The sequence below is a fragment of the Oncorhynchus keta genome, chromosome 13, assembly GCF_023373465.1.
Source record: "Oncorhynchus keta strain PuntledgeMale-10-30-2019 chromosome 13, Oket_V2, whole genome shotgun sequence".
Lineage (NCBI taxonomy): Eukaryota > Metazoa > Chordata > Actinopteri > Salmoniformes > Salmonidae > Oncorhynchus > Oncorhynchus keta.
Genome location: NC_068433.1, coordinates 38,818,419 through 38,839,576, shown reverse-complemented (window position 1 = coordinate 38,839,576; position 21,158 = coordinate 38,818,419). Strand labels below are relative to the sequence as shown.

At 43.3% G+C, this 21,158-nt stretch overlaps 1 protein-coding gene across 1 annotated transcript; it reads left to right on the top strand.

The window, feature by feature from the left end:
• Window positions 1-387: 387 nt before the first annotated feature.
• On the top strand, window positions 388-19,884 carry LOC118392305 (transmembrane protein 168-A-like). Its single transcript, XM_035784145.2, has 5 exons — window positions 388-553; window positions 917-2,219; window positions 9,929-10,071; window positions 15,876-16,150; window positions 17,736-19,884. The coding sequence occupies exons 2-5, from the start codon at window positions 1,056-1,058 to the stop codon at window positions 18,281-18,283; spliced, it is 2,130 nt and encodes a 709-aa protein (XP_035640038.1). The 5' UTR covers window positions 388-553; window positions 917-1,055; the 3' UTR covers window positions 18,284-19,884.
• Window positions 19,885-21,158: the final 1,274 nt, after the last annotated feature.

The following is a 21,158-nucleotide window of genomic DNA, read 5'->3' as shown; positions in this document are numbered from 1 at the left end:
TGCAATAGTGTAATAATAAGGTTATCTTCTTTATAAGTGTGTTATTCTATTTGTGTGTTATAGGATTCGTGCAATTTAGTTTTATTTGTGTTTTTTGTTAGCAATGGTGTAATAGTGTAATAATTCGATTCTATTTTTTATTTGTATTTATATACTACAATTTGCTTCTATTTGTCTTTGTTACTTATTTTTGTATATATTTTTATATTTATATAGTTTTAAATGTTACGATTATTTATTGTTGTTCCAAATGTCTGAATAAAAATGACAGTTGGTGCAGAATGGTGCTTCTTTGGGGGGCTGAAGCGGGGGTTCGCCCAGGGAGCTATACAAGCTAGAACCGCCACTGACTGTTAACTTAAATAGTTATCTTTCATTGATGTCACCTCTAATGGAATAATAATTTATTGAGAGGGAAAACCTAACGTCAAACCACATTCGTTTTCTCAGCAAACGCAAAATCCCAGGTATGTTTGACTCATCAGACTTGCCGTAGTTTGGAGTCCGGAAACATCACGAACTGGAAACGGAAAAAGTTTTTCAACAAACAAGAGTAAGCAACTCAATATTAATCTTTCGTTTTATCATCGCTAGTTATTTGTGAATAGCTTTAATGATTTGAAGTAGTTTTACTGTGATGTCTCTGGAATTGTGGGAGATGTCATCACTTATTCAACCTTACGCCGCGTAACTAGGTAGCCATTGTTGTGCTATGTGGCATTCTTGTGCTATTGACAGCAGCACCTAGCAAGCTAGCTAACTGTCTCTAATCTTCTGTCAATAGCAACAGTGTCCGTGTTTGTTTACTTGCTGGTCATCCAGCCAACATATGACAGCTAAATTAGGAGGATTATTGTGTTTATGATAATTCATGTACACATTTTTTACATTCCCAAAATATGTTCTCCTTTCACAGTGGCTGAATAGCCTATTTCATCTGGATCTCATCCATAATGTTGCCTAAATTCAAGTGTCCCAGTCCACTACAAAACCTACACAAGCTTGCTACTGTCAGTGTTATATCTGATCATTGAATCATGAGTCCCCCCAGTTGAATGTTTAGGAGGATCTGTTACTGCCTCAGCCACTGTCTCTACACAGCCATGTCACGCCTGGAGCCGGAGGAGGAGAGTGGGCCTGGGCACGAGCCCAGCAGGGAGGTGGACATGTGGTCGTCAGTGCGTTGTCTTGGTTACCTGTCCAGTTTCAACCTGATGGTGGCGGTATGCCTGGGCCTGTATGTGCGCTGGGAGCAGACAGACGAGCCCATGATCCTTGTTATCTTCATCCTGGGTCTCTTCGTCCTGGGCATCGCCAGCATCCTTTACTACTACTTCTCCATGGAGTCAGCCAGTCTCAGCCTCTTCCACCTGTGGTTTGGCTTCCTTCTGGGCCTCCTGTGCTTCCTCAATAGTCCCTCGCTGGAGGAGAATGTGAAGGAGCAGGCTACTAACTACCTGCTGCTGGCTAGTGTGGCTTTGAGGACGGTGTGGGCCTTAACTGATAGGATAATGGGCTGCGTTCACTATAAACCCACCCTGCTCTTGTCCGAGGAGCTCCTAGAACTCCTGGGCTTTGGAATTGCCAGCACCACCATGCTGATGCACAAATCTATTGCCCTCATTGCCCTAGTGGTGGCGCTGGGGGCTCTGATCGTGAGCCTACGTGTTAAATCCCTCCTAGCCCTGCCCAACTTGGCCTGCTTTGCCCTGGTCACCTCCCTGCTGTTCTTCAAGGCCGTGGGGATAACCACCAATCCCTTCGCCCTGGGCTGCTACCTGGGCCGTCTGATATGTGACCCCCTCTTGGACGTCTACTTCAGCAGCCTGGGGGCCACCGAGCGCTGGCTGCCCCTGCTTTCCTGGGGACGTGTCTGGCGTCGACTCTCCCTGCTCCCTCTAGGGCTTGTGGAGATAGCCTTCTTCGTCCTAGCCGCTCTAAAGATGAGCCATCTAGAACTGTGGTACCTGGTGATCCCTGGATTCTGTGTGTTTGGCCTGTTTTGGGCAGTCTGCCATGTGGTGCTGCTGATCACACTATGGGGCTTCCACACCAAGCTGAGTGAATGTCAGAAGGCGCGCTCGATCCAGCAGTCAGACACACGCAGCCTGGACCGGGTCATGGCCTCGCGGGGGATGAGACACTTCTGCCTGATCTCTGAACGCCTGGTCTTCTTCAGCCTGGTGTCCACAGCCATACTGGCAGCTGTGTCCTGGCAGGTAAGATGCTACATAGTGGTAAATGGTGAATTGGCAGGGTAATACAGTGCCTTGCAAAAGTATTCATCCCCCTTGGTGTTTTTCATATTTTGTTGCATTACAACCTGTAATTTAAATGGATTTTTATTTAATGTAATGGAAATACACAAAATAGCCTAAATTGGTTAAGTGAAATGAAAAAAATAACTTGTTTCAAAAAAATTCTTAAAAATAAAAAACAGAAAAGTGATGTTTGCATATGAATTCACTCCCTTTGCTATGAAGCCCCTAAATAAGATATGGTGCAACCAATTACCTTCAGAAGTCACATAATTAGTTAAAGTCCACCTGTGTGCAATCTAAGTGTCACATGATCTGTCACATGATCTCAGTATACACAGTGAGGGAAAAAAGTATTTGATCCCCTGCTGATTTTGTACGTTTGGCCACTGACAAAGAAATTATCAGTCTATAATTTTAATGGTTGATTTATTTAAACAGTGAGAGACAGAATAACAACAAAAAAATCCAGAAAAACGCATGTCAAAAATGTTATAAATTGATTTGCATTTTAATGAGGGAAATAAGTATTTGACCCCTCTACAAAACATGACTTAGTGGCAAAACCCTTGTTGGCAATCACAGAGGTCAGAAGATTCTTGTAGTTGGCCACCAGGTTTGCACACATCTCAGGAGGGATTTTGTCCCACACCTCTTTGCAGATCTTCTCCAAGTCATTAAGGTTTATAGGCTGACTTTTGGCAACTCGAACCTTCAGCTCCCTCCACAGATTGTCTGTGGGATTAAGGTCTGGAGACTGGCTAGGCCACTCCAGGACCTTAATGTGCTTCTTCTTGAGCCACTCCTTTGTTGCCTTCGACGTGTGTCTTGGGTCATTGTCATGCTGGAATACCCATCCACAACCCATTTTCAATTCCCTGGCTGAAGGAAGGAGGTTCTCACCCAAGATTTGAGGGTACATGGCCCTGTCCATCGTCCCTTTGATGCGGTGAAGTTGTCCTGTCCCCTTAGCAGAAAAATACCTCCAAAGCATAATGTTTCCACCTCCATGTTTGACGGTGGGGATGGTGTTCTTGGGGTCATAGACAGCATTCCTCCTCCCCCAAACACGGCGAGTTGAGTTGATGCCAAAGAGCTCCATTTTGGTCTCATCTGACCACAACACTTTCACCCAGTTGTCCTCTGAATCATTCAGATGTTCATTGGCAAACTTCAGACGGGCATGTATATGTGTTTTCTTGAGCAGGGGGACCTTGCGGGCGCTGCAGGATGTTTTCTTGGTGACTATGATCCCAGCTGCCTTGAGATCGTTGACAAGATGATCCCGTGTAGTTATGAGCTGATTCCTCACCGTTCTCATGATCATTGCAACTCCACGAGGTGAGGTCTTGCATGTAGCCCCAGGCTGAGGGAGATTGACAGTTATTTTGTGTTTCTTCCATTTGCGAATAATCGCACCAACTGTTGTCACATTCTCACCAAGCCATTTGGCGATGGTCTTGTAGCCCATTCCAGCCTTGTGTAGGTCTACAATCTTGTCCCTGACATCCTTGGAGAGCTCTTTGATCTTGGCCATGGTGGAGAGTTTGGAATCTGATTGATTGCTTCTGAGGACAGATGTCTTTTTTATACAGGTAACAAACAGAGATTAGGAGCACTCCCTTTAAGGGGGGTGAATATTTTCGCATATTACCTGTATAAAAGACACCTGGGAGCCAGAAATCTTTCTGATTGAGAGGGGGTCAAATACTTATTTCCCTCATTGAAATGCAAATCCATTTTTGACATGCGTTTTTTTGTTTTGTTATTCTGTCTCTCACTGTTCAAATAAACCTACCATTAAAATTATAGACAGATTATTTCATTGTCAGTGGGCAAACGTACAAAATCAGCAGGGGATCAAATACTTTTTTCCTTCACTGTATACACCTTTTCTGAAAGGCCTCAGAGTCTGCAACACCACTAAGCAAGGGGCACCACCAAGCAAGCGGCACCATGAAGGCCAAGGAGCTTTCCAAACAGGTCAGGGACAAAGTTGTGGAGAAGTACAGACCAGGGTTTGGTTATAAACATCCCACAGAGCACCATTAAATCCATTATTTAAAAAAATTGAAAGAATATGGCACCACAACAAACCTGTCAAGAGAGGGCCGCCCACCAACACTCACGGACCAGGCAAGGAGGGCATTAATCAGAGAGGCAACAAAGAGAACAAAGATAGCCCTGAAGGAGCTGCAAAGCTCAACAGTGGAGATTTGAATATCTGTCCATAGGACCACTAAGCTGTACACCACAGAGCTGGGCTGTACGGAAGAGTGGCCAGAAAAAAGCCATTGCTGAAAAAAAAAAAAAAGCAAACACGTTTGGTGTTCACCAAAAGGCATGTGGAAGACTCCCCAAACATATGGAAGAAGGTACTCTGGTCAGATGAGACAAAAAATTAGCTTTTTGGCCATCATGGAAACGCTATGTCTGGCGCAAACACAACACCTCATCACCCTGAGAATACCATCCCCACAGTTAAGCATGGTGGTGGCAGCATCATGCTTTGGGGATGTTTTTCATCCGCAGGGTTTTGGAAACTGGTCAGAATTGAAGGAATGATGGATGGTGATGGACCTGATTCTGTCTTCCAGAGATTTGAGACTGGGACGGAGGTGCATCTCCCAGCAGGATAATGACCCTAAGCGTACTGCAACACTCAAGTGGTTTAACGGGAAACATGTAAATGTCTTGGAATGGCCTAGTCAAAGCCCAGACCTCAATCCAATTGAGAATATGTGGTATGATTTAATGATTGCTGTACACCAGCGGACCCCATCCATCTTGAAGGAGCTGGAGCAGTTTTGCCTTGAAGAATGGTCAAAAATCCCAGTGGCTAGATGTGCCAAGCTTATAGAGACATACCCCAATAGACTTGCAGCTGTAATTTGCTGCAAAAGGTGGCCCTACAAAGTATTGGCTTTGGGGGTAGAATAGTTATGCACCCTCAAGTTTTCTGTTTTTCTGTCTTATTTCTTGTTTGTTTCACAATAAAAAATATTTTGCAACTTCAAAGTGGTCGGAATGTTGTTTAAATCAAATTGTACACACTATCTATTTTAATTCCAGATTGTTAGGCAACAAAATATGAAAAATGTGAAGGGGGTGAACACTTTCGCAAGCCACTGTATATGTTAAACTAATATGTTAAACTAATGAATGAAAAGATGGATTGATAAATCAGTTGGTTTATTGATTAGCTGATTGATCGATTGAGTGATTGATCTGAGCTTTTCATTTATTTGGGTTTTTCCTCATTGAGAGGATTTTAATTATCTTATTAGAGACAGACCTGACCATGATAGCTGCATAGCCTAGTAACAAAGCAAGACGAGTGGCATCATCAACATTGAAACATCAAGCGTCACGTCATAAGCCCCAGAGACTGACACTTGCTAGAGGCCTGGCATGCCTTCACAAGACAGTCCCAAGCCGGAAAGGATAGCTGCTTCTGCTCTCAACCATGACCAAGTTAATTAGCATTTTAATATGCCTATCTCCTTACATAAAGAGCCATACATTATTTAGCTTTACTCGGTAATCTGCTATTAGCATAACAGGCTACACTGTAGCAACTATTTGTCACATCATATAAGATCTCCAGCCATCTTATACTACTGTACCTGTAAACTTCCAGTTATTGCGTTAATGCTTGGCAAGTAGCATCATCATTGGCTCGCAAAAAAAATAAAGCCTTTATACTGCACGCAGAGACATTAACATGCTATCCATGAGTTTGTCTGGGTAGGTAGAAAACAAATTGTCAGAATCTCCCTATAAATCCTTTAAGCTATGACCCACAATTTATTTGAATCATGAGCAAAAGCTGTTGGTCTTCTACCTAAAGTTGCAATGGGTCCATTTAAGGGCCCTGTGCAGTCAAAAATGTGACCCCCCCCCCCCACACTGAGGTTGGAATAATAATGCGAAATTGTGAAAATGATAAAGCTTCACTTCAGGATTAAGATTGAATCCTACTACACCGGCTCTGATGCTTGTCGAATGTGGCAGGACTTGAAAACTATTACAGACTACAAAGGGAAACCCAGACACAAGCTGCCTAGTGACGCGAGCCTATCGGACGAGCGAAATGCCTTCTATGCTCGCTTCGAGGCAAGCAACACTGAAGCATGCATGAGAGCACCAGCAGTTCCAGATGACTGTGATAATACTCGCTGTAGCCGACGTGAGCAAGACCTATTAAACAGGTCAACATTCACAAAGCCGCTGGGCCAGAAGAATTACCATGACGTGTATTCAAAGCATGCCTTTTCAACCTCTCCCTGACCGAGTCTGTAACCTACATGTTGAAAGCAGACCACCGTAGTCCCCATGCCCAAGAAAGCAAAGGTAACCTGCCTAAGTGATTACCGCCCCATAGCACTCATGTCGGTAGCCATGAAGTGCTTTGAAAAGCTGGTCATGGCTCACATCAACATCATCATCCCGGATACCCTAACCCACTCTATTGCACTCCACACTGCCCTTTCCCATTTGGACAAAAGGAACGCCTATATGGGAATGCTGGTCATTGACTACAGCTCAGTGTTCAACACCATAGTGCCCACAAAGCTCATCAGTAAGCTAAGGACCCTGGGACTAAACACCTCCCTCTGCAACTGGATCCTGGACTTCGTGATGGGCCACCCCCAGGTGGTAAGGGTAGGCAACAACAAGTCTGCCACGCTGATCCTCAACACTGGGGTCCCTCAGGGGTGTGTGCTTAGTCCCCTCCTGTACTCCCTGTTCACCCACGACTGCGTGGCCAAACACGACTCCAACACCATCATTAAGTTTGCTGATGACACAACAGTGGTAGGCCAGATCACCGACAACGATGAGACCTGGCAGTGTGGTGTCAGGACAACAACCTCTCCCTCAATGTGATCAAGACAAAGGAGCTGATCGTGGACTATAGGAAATGGCGGGCTGAACAGGCCCCCTAACATCGAGGGGGCTGTAGTGGAGCGGGTCGAGAGTTTCAAGTTCCATGGTGTTCACATCACCAACGAATTGTCGTGGTCCAAACACACCAAGGCAGTCGTGAAGAGGGCACGACAACACCGTTCCCCCCTCTAGAAGACTGAAAGGATTTCACATGGGTCCCCAGATCGTCAAAAAGTTATACAGCTGCACCATCAAGAGCATCCTTACCAGTTGCATCACCGCCTGGCATGGCAGCTGCTCGGCATCTGACCATAAGCCGCTACAGAGGGTAGTGCGTGAGGGTAGTGCGTACGGCCCAGTACACCACTGGGGCCAAGCTTCCTGCCTTCCAGGACCTATATACTAGGCGGTGTCAGAGGAAAGCCCCAAAAATTGTCTTAGACTGTTTTCTCTGCTACCGCACGGCAAGCTGCTACTCGCTGTTTATTATCTATGCATAGTCATTCCCACCCTACCAACATGTACATATTACCTCAACTAACCTGTACCTCTGCACATTGACTCGGTACCGGTACCCCCCTTTTATACAGCCTCGTTATTGTTACTTTTTAATAATTTTTTACTTTAGTTTATTTGGTAACTATTTTCTTAACTCTTTCTTGAACTGCACTGTTGGTTAAGGACTTGAAAGTAAGTATTTCACCGTAAGGACTACACCTGTTGTATTTGGCACATGTGACAAATAAAGTTTGACTTGAAAAGGCCACCTGAAATTTCTGCCTGTTTTGGTGGGATGGAGATTTGGCCTGACTGTTGACATCAGACGGTAAATTAGTAAATAGACTAATAAGAAACCGTTCCAAATCTCTCAGCTAGTTTCAATTTTCCCCTCCCTACTCAGACCACTCCCAGACAATCCGAGCAAAATTCTTGCTTGAGAAATTGCTCTTTGCGAAGAAGCTTTTTTGTCGTTGTTATTTTTGACCATTTTAATTTAAATCAATTAAGGTACTTAATTGTTACTCAAATTATTTGATATTGGGATAGAAACTTCCTTTAATAAGTACACGCGACCTGTAAAATGTATAAAAGGCAGTGGCAATATGAGCAGGAACGGCAGCATCTCGTGGACAAAACCTGGTACTCTCACACTAATTTATTGGGAGAAAAAGCTTCATACGCTTCATAATACTTGTCAAACATAGAGAACTGATACTGTATACCGGCGGTTGGAGTGAGCTTGGTTTGGGTGGGGTACATGGGTGGCTTTTGCCGATTTATTTGGATTCCTCACCTCTTAGTAATTTTAAGTAGTTTGGTCCAAATCAGATGTTGGGTATTATATTTAGTTAATATTATATGAATCCTATGATTGAAATCGCCAATTTGGATGCAATCAATTAGCTTAATTGCTCAGAGTTCAAATAGTATTTTCAACAAAATAATGTTTGCAAGAATGCAACAAACTATTTCAACAACAATCGGAGATGGTGGGTGTCATGGCTTGCTGAAATGGAACTACCCTTAAAGAGATTCTCCTGTACCTTTTGTATACTTTTTAGCCTGTTGTTCTGAAAATATTACTCACGAGCCAAAAGTGGTCTCCAAAAATGGTGTACTACGTCACATATGTGCAGCTATGTGCACCACGTAATTACTCTCTCTCTCCCCCTCGCTCTCTGCTGTGTCCACTGAGTCGTAGGGCCCGCACTGCAACCTCATTGGATAACGATGGGCAGGCGTCTTGCTAGCTGTCACTCAAATGCGAGGGGCTGAAGCGTATTGGCTAGAACTCTAATTGCTAGGAGTCTGGCCCATGTGCAGGGGGAATGTAGGGAAAATGGCGCAGCGCAGCTTTAAAAAAGCAGTCACTTTCAAACTAGGGATTTTGTGGCTAATTAAGGTGACAGTAATTCTGCCAATAGATGATGCATGTATGAACTACACATTGTCACATCCAGCCCAAAGTGGGAGGTTAAATATTTATATTTCTTAGTCAACAAAGTACTGTAGCATTTCTTTAAGCAATAATACTTACCCACCCACACACTCAACATAGTAAAATATACAATTCGGTGTCTGTGTTACCAAACATGTAGGCCTAGCTATAGCCTTTTATTTTTATAATAAAAGGGCTTGAAGGCTGGGATGGCATAAGAGCTTCCGTGTTGCTATGTCAAATCAGGACTGAGGAGATGATGATGGACCAGCTGTGAGGCCTTGGGCAGTCGGAGCTGAATTTAACAAGAGGTCTGCTGCCTCCATCCAAAACTGACGAGCTAATAATGAAGCAGCGAGCTCTGAAGTGATGTGGTAACCTTGCTGGTGCCTCGCTAATTGGACAAGTCAGATTGAGGAAAGAGTTAATAAGGATTTTAATTGCAAATGTGAATGTAACACAAGTGTAATTGAGGAAACACAAGGCTACATGGAAATCGTCATGGCAACGTTATAAAATAATTTAGATGCCTATTGTTTCTGTGTAATTTGTTTATTTACTGAATTTTAACAGCTTGGTGAATTTGTATAACAGAGTCCATTGGGTAGGCCTATAGATGTGGCCTTGGAATTCACTTGGACTATCTTTGAAAAAGCTTAATTCTCACTCATTCCCACAGCTTCACTTGAGTGTCTTTGAAGGGTGTTTTGAGTTGGGTGTTTTAGCTGAAGCCTTGTGATGGAATTGTTTTATGTCTGTATCTAAATAGCTACATTCTCTTGTTTCAAAACATTTGTAAAAATCTGGGGGGAAAAAAATGAAATGCTCTCTTGTGTTGCAGCCCTCAAATGGTGTGTTCATGAGTGTGTTCCTGGTGGTTCTCCCTCTGGAGTCTCTGGCCCACGGGCTCTTCCATGAGCTGGGCAGCTGCCTGGGGGGCACATGTGTGGGCTACGCTCTCGTCGTCCCTACCAGCTACAGCAGGTATTTAACTGTACACGCACATATAAAGACTACGTAGACACATGTACACTGAACTCACACACACACACCAGGGTCTCCGTTAGCCGGTAATAGCCAGCTTTTGGCAAAAACAAATACATTTGCAAATACATGCTTATCTATAAGTCTATAAGTTAATGTGCAAAATGTTGTGGAATTAAATTGTTGCGTATGTATCTTCGTTAGTCGTTATGTTTATCACACGCGCACAGCATACAGATACAGAGCATATGAGAGGAAAATTTGTCACACAGCTAGAGGTCGACCGATTAATTGGCATGGCCGACTAATTGGGGTCGATTTCAAGTTTTTATAACAATTGGTAATCTGTATTTTTGGACGCTGATTATGGCCGATTACATTGCATTCCACGAGGAAACTGCGTGGCAGGCTGACCACCTGTTACGCGAGTGCAGCAATGAGCCAAGGTAAGTTGCTAGCTAGCATTAAACTTATCTTATAAAAAGCAATCAATCTTCACATAATCACTAGTTAACTACACATGGTTGATGATATCACTAGGTTAACTAGCTTGTCCTGCTTTGCATGTAATCAATGCGGTGCCCGTTAATTTTGTCATCGAATTAGCCTACTTCACCAAACGAGGGATGATTTAACAAAAGCGCATTCGCGAAAAAACCACAACCGTTGTACGAATGTACATGAACATCAATGCCTTTCTTAAAATCTTTACACAGAAGTATATTTTTTTGAACCTGCATATTTAGTTAAAATAAATTCATGTTGGCAGGCAATATTAACTCGGGAAATTGTCACTTCTCTTGCGTTCATTGCACACAGAGTCAGGGTATATGCAACAGTTTGGGCCGCCTGGCTCGTTGCAAACTAATTTGCCAGAATTTTACGTAATTATGACATAACATTGAAGGTTGTGCAATGTAACAGCAATATTTAGACTTAGGGTTGCCACCCGTTCGATAAAATACAGAACCTTTCCGTATTTCACTGAAAGAATAAACGTTTTGTTTTCGAAATGATAGTTTCCAGATTTGACCATTTAAATGACCAAAGGCTCGTATTTCTGTGCATATTATATTATAATTAAGTCTATGATTTGATATTTGATAGAGCAGTCTGACTGAGCGATGGTAAGCATTAGCAGGCTCGTAAGCATTCATTTAAACTTTACTGTGTTTGCCAGCAGCTCATAGCAATGCTTGAGTCACAGAGCTGTTTATGACTTCAAAGATTAGGCTGACAATACTAAAGTGCCTATTAGAACATCCAATAGTCAAAGGTATATGAAATACAAATGGTATAGAGAGAAATAGTCGACGCGTCATAATTCCTATAATAACTACAACCTAAAACTTCTTAACTGGGAATATTGAAGAACTGGGAGTATTGAACCACCAGCTTTCATGTGTTCTCATTTTCTGAGTGTAACAGTATAGCTTCCGTCCCTCTCCTCGCTCCAACCTGGGCTCCTCTGCACACATCAACCACAGTCACTCACGAAGCATCGTTACCCATCGTGCCACAAAAGCCGCGGCCCTTGCAGAGCAAGGGGAAGCACTACTTCAAGGTCTCAGAGCGAATGACGTCACCGATCGAAACACTATTAGCGCGCACCACCGCTAACTAGCTAGCCATTTCACATCGGTCACATGAGCAAGGAACTTAAACGTTAGCTTTTTTACATGGCACATATTGCACTTTTACTTTCTTTGTGTTTTTGCATTATTTATACCAAATTGAGCATGTTTCATTATTTATTTGAGACTAAGTAGATGTTATTTATGTATTATATTAAGTTACAAATTAAAGTGTTAATTCAGTATTGCTGTAATTGTCATTATTACAAATATACAAAAATGGTCAGATTAATCGGTATCGGCTTGTTTTGGTCCTCCAATAATCGGTATTGTTGAAAAATCATGGTCAACCTCTACACACAGCGCGAGAACTGCTGTTACAGCTTCTCAAACAGCTCATTTGTTGCTGCTGGAGTGAAACTTGCTTTTATAAGCCCAATCATTGCGTACCAATTCTAAATGCAATTGCGTATTAAACTGTTTTGATGGCATGATTAAAATTGAAGCAGGCTTCTCATTCTTAATTGAAGCACGCTTCTCATTCGCCATTCAAGTGCATATAGGCAACGGTATAGGCAGGCTTCAGCATGTCACACACCACTTTGCAATGAGCTGGAGCAGTATGCATTTTGAAAACATATATTTAACTGTTTGAAACCTTTTACTTCATATTATGAGGCATGTAGCCTATTTCTCTCATGTTCTATTGGTTTTCAAATCAACTTTCTTTCATTGTCCAGTAACCAAATGCACAATCCTAAGCTGTGTTTGATACTAACCATACTATTTTTGATGTGAGTATAAAGTATGGATATAGTTAGTATGCCAAAAGTTCACAGATGTCGTACTAAATTCGCCAAAATACAAAGTATACGAGCAGTGTACACTATTTCCGTGCTTTTAGGGACCATGATGTAATTCTTCAGAAAATGGGTGTGGCTTCACAACGTTTTCACATTTGAAGAAAATGTCGGAAAAAATGCAGCCAAAGTCCGACGAGAGCGGATACAAATTCATTCCTTCATTGCTTTTCTTAACATTATGACAAATGTTAAGAAAATGTTGAGCAATGTAATAGTCATGTCTTTTCAAGTAAGTTACGTTGGCTGACAATTTGTTAACTACGCTATCCTTATAAAGAGCATAGCATTACAGCAGTATGTTAGCTAGTTGGCTACTAATACATCGAACTTGCCAGGATGTATTTTAACTATCTAACTATTCACATCATTCTTAGCTAAGTGGTATAGTCATTGTGTGTTTCAATGGACATGGTTAATTCAGGCTATCTACTCCGATTTCAGAACACTCTCGTCTGAGTGTGCCAGAGCGCAAAATAATTGATGAATTTACGAACACTCAACATCCATTGAATATGGCCAGTGGCAGTAAACGTTGGCCAAAAAAAATTGTCATTAAATTGTTTCCAGTCACCAACGCTCTGGATAAAAATTGTTACAGTCACCAACGCTCTGGTTAACATGAAAACAGCCTAACCAGCTCTGCTAGGGCAAGTAAAATGGTTAGAGTGAGGTGTTCTCTCATTTGTGGTTGGAAGTAGCTAGCCAACATCATCAGTCAGTTAGCTTGGGTGCTTGACTGCCAGTGAACACTCGGATCAACCCTACTCCTCGGCCAGAGTGTCCAGTGTGCGCTCTGAACTTTCCGAGGGTGAAACACTCTGAATTTATGAACGGACAATCTGACAACACTCTGAATTTACGAACGCCCAGAGCACACTCTTTCACTCCAGATAGAATTTGCAAACACACCCGAAATCGTAAGATGTCTAGCTGGTCATTTTTTATGCTAACAAACTAGCAAGAGGTTGCATAGCAACAGCATCAACTTCTGGTAGACAGGCAAAGCGCTAGTACGCTCAACTGAAACGATACCGTTCATTTACAGTATACTAAAATGAACTAATAGTATGTAGTATATACTCATGAAGTGTATAGTATACAGTATGTTAGTATGGGTATTCAAACAGCTCTAGTCATATTAGCAACCCATGCTAGTTCTTGAATCTTTAGATCGCCCCTCTTTCCATATTTCTAACAGATATTTGTATCTCTGTCACATGAAACCGCTTGCATGTGCAGTTTGCATTTGACAACTGTATTTTTCCGCTAATTGCATTACGGAACAAACATATCTGTGTAGCTTACTGCCTTGTGTGCTTTGCTAAGCTTATACTGTGAAGAAATAATAGTTTATCAACATTTTAAGCTAAACGTTCTGATCTGTTGCATCAGACTCATTGCTTTTAAATTTGTTACATTACAATTTGTTACAGGCCTACTAGTTGTATGAATTTGGGATCTATCATCCCATAACTGTCCCAGGGTCTGTTTGGAATAGGCTATTTATTTTTTGAACGACAAGCTGACCATAAGAATAGGTCAACTTTTCGACTATGGGGGATATTGCATTGACGTAGGCTAGTGATTTTGCTGTTCGTTACTCGTCTTGTTGGCTGATGAAAAGTGAATGTGGCAGTTAATTCTTATCTTAAAAGTGCGCATTGGAATTCGGTAAGAAGGATGCTGTTGTGTCCTCGAGTTGCATGTTCTGTGACGACAAATAATCTAAATGTGATTTTTGTCAGTGGGTGGATGCCCTAATCAGGTAATGCGCCCAATGCATATGGGTCCCGTAAATTTCTCAAATGTCTGTTAAATTAAAGTACTGCCGATCAAAAGTCAAGACGCCACATTTTCCTAATGGAAACTCTGACACTCGTACAAAGACCTCACACGCACAGACATACATTCACTTTATTCTTCTCCACAATCATTACTTCCCTGCACCCAAGTAAAAATAAAAATAATAATTAAATCTTATCTTTACAGCATCCAGAGAGATCAGACCATAATTTCAATTCCCTCACTGGACAAACCAAGTGGAAAAATATCCCAATAAACATGGCCCTAATGTTTCCCCCCTTAGGCTGCTCTCTCCCTGGCATACTAAGTGGCTGTGGATGGAAAATGTGTTTATGACCAGGCAGGGCCACTCTCTGTCCAAAATGGCACCCTATCCCTTTGACTAGGACCCATAGTGCACTACTTTTGACTAAAACCCTATGTAGGGAATAGGGTGCCATTTCAGACTCTGCATCTATGATGTAAAAAGGGCTTTATAAATAAATGTGATTGATTTAATTGATCTCTGTGCTAAGGCAGTTAGCACTTAGCAGTAGCTAGCTCTGTGGTGATTCGGATGCAGGCCCATACATCTGCTCTGTATGCCAGGGCTGTGGATGTAGGCCCCAGCGGGAGACCAAAGAGAATGTTGAGAATATAGCAGTGTATTATCTACTGTTTGATGGGTTCAGATCATGTTTTTACAATGGTGAGTGGCCCCTTGGGAAGATGATGAGGAGGAGAAGAAGGGAACGGCGAGGGACAGAGAACAAAGGAGAGAAAGTCAGACAGGGACAAAGTGAGAGAGGGTGCAGGGGAGAGAGCGAGAGAGAGAGAGAGACAGGCTTTTAGAGAGGGAGGACAGAGGGAAGGAGATAACAGGAGACTAATATGTTCCCATCTTTGTATAGATAAGGCCAGGTAAGTGAAACAAATCTGTCACGTCAGCCTCTAACAGCCACGTTATCCACTGTCCCCAGTCATCTCAATACAACTACTCAGTCAAAATCTACTCATTATTTAAACAGAACTCTCTCCAATCTATCCAGCCCAAAGTCTCTCTCATGATCATAATAACTCTGCTTTAAGATGAGATGCTTTGAGTTATGTAGATGTCTCTATGATTGAATGGAGAAAGTCGTGAGTAATGCCAGGGACAGAGATACAGAGTGAGTGGGGCTATGTTGAGTGATGGAGACTGGGGCAACCTTGACTCCTGCCCTCGTGCCTGGTGCTGTGGGATGGAGAGAAAGAGGTGTGCCGGATCAAACAGGCGGCCCTGTCTTAACCTCCGAATCTTGTTGTTGGGTCAGGACTCATCTCCATCGTTATTCTCGCTCATCTTAGCCTTACTCACACATGCGCATGCACATGCACACACACACACAAATTCATATTATCTCATATTACATCTCTAATGTACTGCCAGTGCCTTCACCTCTCTTTCACCTCTATTCCTTTTCATTCTCTACATTCTCCTCGTCTTCCTCTTCAATTCCGCTCTCCGTCTCCACTTGCCATTCTCTCCTCATATTCATTCTCGTTCTCTCCTTTCCTCCACCCATCCTCTCCTTTCCCTCCACAGCCCAGACGGCCAGCCCACCCTCCTACCTCCGGACCAGGTGCAGGAGCTGAACGTGCGCTCCACGGGCATGTTGAACAGCGTGCAGCACCTCTTCTCCCACCACATGATCAAAACGTTTGGCTGTGACTACTCCACCAGCGGGGTGACTTTGGAGGCCCTGCAGGCCAAACTCAAGGCCTTCCTGGAGCTTCGCACGGCCGACGGGCCCCGCCATGATACATACGTGGTGTTCTACAGCGGGCATACGCAGCGCACCGGGGCCTGGGCACTGGCAGGTGAGGGTCACCATAGCTTACGCTGGCTGGCTGGCTGGATGGCTGGAAACCAGCAGACAAGCTTCTTGCCTCTCTGTCTCTCATCGTCTATCAGTGTTTATTTTACACCTACTTATTTCCAGACTAGATCAAACATGAAAAAAAACAAATACAGGATCAAATTAAGGTTATATGTTTGAATAGAACATGATGATGAGTGTAGAATAGTATATTTTTGTTTTTGACAAACATTTAAAAGTTTTTCATTCGTTTTTAAGAAATGTCTAGAACAACAGCAGTAGTTAGAACAAGTACACAATATATAGTAGTCTGTACCTGTGCCTGTACTTTTCATGAATCCATGGCGACTTAGTAGAAATGAAGAGTCCAACATTTTCCCAGTGTGATAACTGAAGTTTGTCTTCAGTGGCTGCCGACACACGCCCACGCTTTATCACTGCATGGTGCAAGACAAGCTCAGTGACAATTAAACATGACTAGACCATTAATGTACTCTCACTCGTAACTTTTCCTTTTCAACATGAACCCAGACCACTTTTACCTTTTGTCTTTAATGTCCATTACTTGCTCACCACCTACCTTAACCACCTACCTCAATCAAATACATGCAGACAGTCGTCGTGGCTCATCGGGCAAGTCAGCTGTAATAAGTGTAGTTAATTATTATTATTATTAACCCATTAACCAATTATTATTTAATGGACTGAGGAAGGAATATATTTGTATCATACTGTACATTCTAAGCTATGATTACAGTAACCTTTGTTATCAAACTAGCTACTAAACTCCTAACATGCGGGGTCAATCAAAAAAAAACTTGTATGTATTGTTTTCCTAAAGATACAGATCCGACTACGGACCAACTAAGTCTTCTAGTAATATGTGTCAAAACATCAACGCGGCCACAGTACATCACACCACTGCTCCCCTGAAACCACTGCTCCCAAATTGTACTTTAATAAGCATCAGTGTGTCGCGACCACACAGTATCACTCCTCCTAACCAGTCTTTTTCTGAGCACCTCCCAAACTAAAGAAATATCTTGGCACCATCCACGGGCACCTCTTAATCTTCCTGCCATGGAGCCCACTGCCGTATTAATCCTCATGAAGGATACCGCGTGTCATACCCCGTGTCACAGTGTTTGAGCAGTGGAGGCCGAGTGGAAAACAACCCAGGCCCTGGCTGGCGTTGAAGCTTTACAGAACGGATTGGGAAGAGCGGGGGGTCTCTGGCACTCACACTCAATCACACAGGCTACTCACGTGCACATATACACACTCGTACTCCGCTCACGTTTCTGCCACAGAGGAAGGGTGCCCAAACAGAGAGCAGTCCCTATAACTCAAGATTTAGGTGCCTTTGACTAGGGATAGGCCATACAGGTGTGTAGTTGTCGACGGTACACAGAATAACGATAGAGAGGATTGGACCAATAACTTGACTATTCACATGTTCCTTTTGTTTACATTGTGCATGTTCTGATTTAGAACATGTCAGCTGTTCGCAAATGGTTGTTCCTTGTTTGTCCCAGCCTAAGACTAGGGTTGTGTTTATAACAATGTTTTATTTCTCTCTCTACCAGGAGGAGACTCTCTGCGTCTGGAGCAGCTGCTGGAGTGGTGGAAGGAGAAGAACAGCGGCTTCACCTCCCGTCTCATCCTGGTCCTGGACACAGAGAACTCCATGCCCTGGGTAAAGGAGGTCCGCAGGACGGAGGGAGTCTACTTGGCCGTGCAAGGGGCCGGGCTCACCCCCGCTGGCGACATCGAAGGCGGGGTCGCCCCCCGCCTTGGGGACTTCACCTCGGAGTGGGTGGAGTTCAACTGCAACCCGGACAGCACCACCCAGTGGTCGGAGAAGGACAGGGCGGTGGCGGCGGCCTACGGCGTGTCGAAACACTGGAGCGACTACACGCTCCATCTTCCCACAGGGAGCGACGTGGCCGAGCACTGGAAGACCCACTTCCCCCAGGCTACCTATCCTCTGGTGCACCTATCCAACTGGTGCTGTGGGCTCAACCTCCTCTGGCTGTGTGGAGTGTGTCTGAGGTGCTTCAGGCGACTCAAACTGGGCTGGTTCCCTCCCAATATACTAGACACGGGACAGGGCATCAAACTGGTCCACTCATAGACTGACTGAGCTGTCTGTCTGCCTGGGAGATCACTTGCCTGACCACTCACCCTGAATTGAATTCCTCTGCTCTATCAATCGCTACCTACTTTAGTCTGAAGCTGTCATCCTAGAAGTTGACTTCAAAACAAATTCATCAGTGATTGGTTAGATTTGTTATAGACGATCCAATCAGAGAATCAAAGTTGATAACGTAATCGGGTAGTCCGGCTCTGGCCCAACCCATCTGTTTCTGGGGCCAATCAGATTGGTCAGATTGTGTTCGCGTTCTAGAAATCGTCAGGGGGGAGGCAAATCCAGACTCATCGTGGAGAACAAACATCAGTTGGACGGAGCAATGTGGATGGGTAGCCAAGCAAGGAGACCACAATGGAGTTTCAGCAGGTAGCCTAGCGGTTAAGAGGGTTGGGCCAGTAACCGAAAGGTCGTTGGTTCAAATTCCTGAGCCGACTAGGTGAACAATCTTGTCGATGTGGCCTTGAGCAAGGCACTTAACCCTAATTGCTCATGTAAGTTGGTCTGGATAAGAGCGTCTGCTAAGTGGCTAAAATGTAAATGTGTTGACCTATGGTAAGTTATGTGTAGACAATCACCAATAGAATATGTAGTAAAGTACAGTCACTACAATAGGCCTGCTTTCTATGGTAAAGCGAAAGACAATCACCGCAATCAGTCTTATTGCCATAGACTTCAACCATGCTAGTGTGGGCCTTGTATCTAAATGGTACAAGTAGACAATCTCCACAATATTCTGTGTATCTATGGTTTACTGACATCCACCCTATGTGCCTTGTGTTACTTTGTGAATTGAACTTTCTCGGGACATTGTGCTTTATTTTGAAAGTGTAATATATAATTATTTCATAAGTGTTTTTTTCTGGGACGATTTGTGTAAATTGTTTGTCATGTTTATTTCCCCTTTTGAAACTGATACTATACAGATTTTACCATTAAAATGTCTAGCCAAAGATTTTGGGACAATTTTCAAGAGTTGTGTCTTGCCTTGCATTTGGTGTTGGTTTCTGTTGACTGACTATTTAAAATGATGAGACGAAAGCCTTATTTTAGCACCCAATTCTGTTCCATTAGATGGATCACCACAAATGTGGTTAATTCATTGATTTGTTTTTTTTTAAACATTCATTTTATAAATGTGCTGCATCAGTGTGAGTAGGAGGAGGGAGTGTTGACAATTGGTCAGCCTGACAGGATCCATATAGCTGCAGGGATATACAGTACACAGCTCCCTGCCTGGCGCCACTTTGCTGGAGTTGTTTTGGAGTCAAATCCACCGTTAAAACAATGACTCACCACATGTAGCCTATCATTGAATCGCTGTGCCCTCATTGGTTGCGATGGCCACGGTGACCCATATTGGCCAACCTTTCTGCTTCATTTGGTGTTCTCTCTCGCTCTTTCGCTGCGATGCTGCCTTTATGATACACTGTGATGTTTATGCTAAAAAGGTCCAATTGTATTATTCTACATATAAATGAAAGCCGAGCTTTTTGTCTCGCTATGTCTTTGATGTCCTGATAAGAACCGATGTGATGCCTTATCTCAGATTATGCTGGAATAATAAAGTGAATATGTAAAACGTTGATCACATATCTATTGAAAGTAATTGCCTTTTGTAAAAAAAAAAAATAAATTTTTAAAAGCCTGTGCAGCTGCGCAACATTCTGGTATTTACCTGGGCATTGAAATGGGAAGTTTACCTCAGAGATGAAAGGAGTCTGTCGGTTTAGTTTGGAAAGCACGTTCAAATGGGTTAAATTGGGCCCAGTCGCCTCTACATAATTGCTTGTCTCTTAGTTGTGGTTTAATAGGATGTGTAGAGGGAGAGAGGAAAAATTAAAAAGCAAGAGTGGGAAAGATGAATCATGAAATGGGGCATAAGAGAGAGGACATGACCCAGAGGTGTCCCTAGCCATCCGTTCCAATTCCAGACATTAAAACGACATGGTTTACAGACATTGAGCAAATACAGGGCCTTGGTGTAGATATGTTATTGTTGGCAGCAAATATTGGGTTTGGGAACGTAGAAGTCCGGACAGATGTAGGAATAATTGTCCTGCGCTGCAGTAAAAAGCTGTCAGTTCTCTCTCTCTCTCTCTCTCTCACTGGGGAGTCTAGCTGGACACAAAGCTTTCGCTTCAGCTTAGTCGCCCTTTTCCTCAACATGTTTGGTGGAAATTCAACACCAGGGACATCTTAAGTCAATATTAAATGAATCACTCTTTAACACACGTACAAAGTACAAGTCTGCCACAAGCTCTGTCAGGGTGGTCCCCTCGGCCCTCTTATATACCGCTACCCAAAAAACCTACATGGGCATGGTTCATAGGGTTGGTTCTTGCAGGTGACTGGCTGTTAATCGCTCGTTGCTCAGATTCTCTAGAAACTATCTTAACTTCCAGATCATATTCTGGGCATTCTGCCCATAGGTCTGTAGAGGAGGTCACAGTCACCTGCACGAACCAAGAGCGAGTGAGAGAAGATGCATACCGTGTACAATTCAAGGCGATGTCTTCAGAACATAAAATGTTCCCTTGCAATGTCTCCCAAGGTAGAGCTGCTTTCGATAGGTCACACTTGATGCGTTTTATTGGTTTCATAGAGCAGGTCAGTGAACCGCGGCATGGTGCCTGGAAGATCCTATTAGACTAGAGAGAGGAAGGGATGAAACAATGTTGATAAGTTTTGGGATGAATAGAGAGAACTCCAGTGTCAGCTTTGCTGCTTTCATACAGGCCTGCATCCTCATACAGGCCTGGTCTCTGTCTGGTCTTTCTATTGGCCAGGGCTGAAATAGAGTGCTGTTATTGGGTAAGGTCAGTGATTCATGTATACAGGAGGAATCATTTATTGGAAT

Coding starts and splice junctions, on each gene's coding strand:
- LOC118392305 (XM_035784145.2), top strand. CDS start 1,056: ATGTTTAGGAGGATCTGTTACTGCCTCAGCCACTGTCTCTACACAGCC. Junction 2,220..9,928: donor TGGCAGCTGTGTCCTGGCAG/GTAAGATGCTAC, acceptor CTTGTGTTGCAG/CCCTCAAATGGTGTGTTCAT. Junction 16,151..17,735: donor CGGGGCCTGGGCACTGGCAG/GTGAGGGTCACC, acceptor TCTCTCTACCAG/GAGGAGACTCTCTGCGTCTG.